Source organism: Uranotaenia lowii, chromosome 1 (genome assembly GCF_029784155.1).
Source record: "Uranotaenia lowii strain MFRU-FL chromosome 1, ASM2978415v1, whole genome shotgun sequence".
NCBI lineage: Eukaryota > Metazoa > Arthropoda > Insecta > Diptera > Culicidae > Uranotaenia > Uranotaenia lowii.
This window is the reverse complement of record NC_073691.1, coordinates 105,491,422-105,495,033: the sequence shown is the minus strand read 5'-3', so window position 1 is coordinate 105,495,033 and position 3,612 is coordinate 105,491,422. Positions and strand designations below refer to the sequence as shown.

The window sequence follows — 3,612 nt, the reverse complement described above, 5'->3', positions numbered from 1 at the left end:
AAAACCCTGTGCAATTGTTGCGTTGTTGTTGTTGGGGTTGGGGTCTGAAGCCAATGGAAGATAATAACCTAACAGTAGCGCCACCAAGTCCTCCATAGTAGAGTTTTTTTTGGAATATGCATATAAATCCGAATGAACCATTTTAACCACCCGAATAGCCAAGATCGTGGTTTTAATATAACCGAACAATGGTATTCAATTTAACGATAAACTTCATCCTTATTTCTAAATTTTAGTCAACCACTCAAAACTTTGAAATTCTTTTAGTTTTTAAGGTAACCGTGAAACATATAGTTAGTTCATGATATTTTACCGTTTCCAAATTTAGGAGAATTATTGTATAACAGTGTTATTCTTGTGTATGATATTGTTACATTATTTTTCATGGTAAGATGAAAATCCGAACGATGGTAAACATTAGCCCTTTTCACACGTTTATAATTTTTCGTGTAGAGAAAAATTTTCATAAACGCGCGCCATTTTGTCGGATGATTTTGTCGCGTTTCTTTCAATCGGAAACATGTTATTCCGAATAAGCTCTGATGGAATTCAAGTGACCAGAATTCCGGTAGGTATATTTAGTTATTGTGCGTTTAAGTTGATGAAATTAATCTAAAAATATTTTTTTCCAGAGGCAGAAGGAAAAACGAAAGACCCGGAATGGACCAGATGGATGAGATGTGCCGGAGAAGGATCCCCCTCCATCCATTACTCCGTGCAAATTGTAAAAAAAAATAAAAAAAAAGTGGTTAAGTGAGTGTATCATAGTGTAATAAGAAAACAATTCAAAAAATAAAAATATTAAAAGCGAGTAAAATTTTTTTTTACAAATTTTTGGAAAGAAAGCTAAAAAAAACTAATTCCAACCATGAAATTTCACGGTTACGAGAGCTTTTTACATATTACGTGATATTACGAATAAACATTGAAGTTCATCGTGGTTCATCATCCTTAAAACCATAAAAATTCAATCAAAAACGATGAATATTATAGTTTTCGAGAAAAAACTGGAAGCTGTAATAACCATAAACTTGATATTTTTGTGTTCTAAAATGTATGGGAAAAAGTTCATTTTTTCATTGTTAAGTTGCTTAACAACCCCCTTTTTTCATGGTAATTTTGGCCAGAACCATAAATACCATGGTCAAAAACAATGAGTTTGAGAGTGAAATCATGATTCGATGTACCGTGATATTCATGGTGTCAACCATAAAATCCACAATAGAGTGAAAATGAAATTCATGGTTTTTTCATAATGTTTTTCTATTCGGGCAGGATGACCAAAAACAAAATTGACAAAATTTACGAAATTGACAAATATGACAAAATTGACAAAATCGACAAAATTGACTAGATCGACAGAATTGACCTAATTGACAAAATCGACAAAATTCACAAAATTGGCAAAATTGACAAAATTGAAAAAAAAAACAAAATTGACTAAATTTACAAGATTGACAAAATTGTAAAACCCGATTTAATACACTTAACAGTGGATTGTAGCCTTTCTTACAGTTTATAAATTATATTTGGATACACATGACACAAAGTAATAAATAAATGATAGATTTATAAATTCTGAGTAATGATTTAAGTATTTCGAACGTAGTAAATCTGGTAAATCCTAAATGAATTTAAGAAATTAAGATTCAAAATTTTTCAAAGGATAAAAGTATTTTGAAATAATTATAATTTTCTCATAAAGAATAACATAATTTTAAACTAATTGATTATTTTTGAATGATTGAATTCTGGCATATCTGGTATGATCCCGTTTCTATGACATTATAATATTTGAATTAATTCAAAGGAGACCAGTATATGCAACGCCAAATGGAACTGAATTTTATTCAACTATGGCAAGATTGACAATTTTTTATTTTTCAAAAATTAATAAATTTCCATTTATTTATTTTTGAAAAGAAAAACTGACCAAAACGACATAATCGACAAAAATTAAAATTATACTCTTAATTTTTAGACCTCTTCTAATTTATAGATATAAGATCATAGTGTCATAGAAACGGGATCATACAAGATATTCCAGAATTCAATCATTCAAAAATATTCAATTAGTTTACAATTATGCTATTTTTTATGTGAAAATTATAATAATTTTAAAATACTTTTATCTTATAAAAAATTTTCAATCTTAATTTCTTAAATTCATCAAGAATTTACTACGTTCGAAATACTTAAATCATTACTCAGAATTTATAAATCTATCATTTATTTATTATTTTGTGTCATGTGTATCCATATATAGTTAATAAACTGTAAGAAAGGCTACAATCCACTGTTAAGTGTATTAAACCGGGTTTTTTTGTTGTTGCTGGGTTCCGGAACTTGAACGTTTGGATCAGTGACAGCTGTTATACACCCGATGATATATTCTGGAATAAAGAAAGAATATTGCATTTCGGACTTTTGAGGGTTTATTTTCGAGTTTGCACGAAGGGTAATTTCAATTATCAAATGTTGAAGCAAAATAATTCCTCAAATGCACTTATCTTTGTTATGACAACAATTTAATGTTATTTTCAGCATTCACTTTTGTACTGCTTGGAATAGTACTATGATTTGACAAAATTAAAAAAGCAAAATGAATTGAAACTCAGTCTCACGTCCCTTACCTGGTCAACAGCAGGAAAAATTAGTTTCAATTCGGATGCTCTAGATCGGAGTTCAGCCTTTGACAGCTTCCCATACTCTGATACAAACTCATCGATGACTAAATGGGTTACAAAAACCCTGTCCCTTTTAGTTAATGCTCTTTTTTCGTTGTATTCCTTTATTATATTGCGACCTCTTGATGACCGCTCAATGAGAGAAGCTGCAGACCACTCGTGGCGTTTTTTGCCACCGAATGTTGAGATTGAAGGCTGCCTGTTCTGTTCCGCAAGTATGTTATCACCACAGACGGAACAGCCTTGTCTGTTGAAGTTCAATGGATTGAGGCCCTGTAATAGTTACAGAAACAATGACGTAGTACAAATGCTTAAAGTATGTGGAAGGTGTAAATGTCTTACCAGTGAGATCCGCCATTCATTCAGACCTTCGATGAGTTTTGTCCGATCAGACAAATGTGGTGGCGGGAGCAAAGCCTCGATTTCTACTCTTTGAATCAGCTTCAGAGTGTTGACGTCGTAGCCATTGTCTGTGAAACAAAAAAAAATGGGTTGATAGAAAACTTATAAGTTAACTAACTATTTTTTTACTTACGGAGTATGGTATTGATGGCAAAGTCGGATAACTGAAAAGAGTTTTAAATTTGGAGCAACCCGTCATCCAATACACTTTCTTCTACAATTTCAAGATTTTCCTCGCTTGAATCTAACGCCGACATTTTCCCGCTTTCAATCAGGTTTTTCAAATGATCACTTTTTTTTTTATTTCTAGGTTTTCATAATTATGGCAAATCTTGGTAGCCAATATTTATGGCATATTATAGTGGAACAAGATACAAATTCAATGACTGGAAAAATAATGCAGCGGTTTTTTTTTAAACAAAAACAAAACAGATTTTAAGAAGGTAAACCGTTTACTTACAAACTTGCTTCCTGTTGACCCAAGATAACATTTATGATGCATATTCCATTGAAGGTTTGTTTT

The 3,612-nt window shown here is 31.3% G+C and overlaps 1 protein-coding gene across 1 annotated transcript; it reads right to left on the bottom strand.

Moving 5' to 3' along the window:
• Positions 1-2,327: 2,327 nt before the first annotated feature.
• LOC129737750 (uncharacterized) lies at positions 2,328-3,346 on the bottom strand. The gene is made up of 5 exons (XM_055728911.1): positions 3,296-3,346; positions 3,223-3,253; positions 3,030-3,157; positions 2,634-2,960; positions 2,328-2,393 (listed from the first exon to the last, which is right to left on the bottom strand). Exons 1-5 carry the CDS (start codon positions 3,344-3,346, stop codon positions 2,373-2,375), a joined length of 558 nt encoding a protein of 185 aa, XP_055584886.1. The 3' UTR covers positions 2,328-2,372.
• Positions 3,347-3,612: the final 266 nt, after the last annotated feature.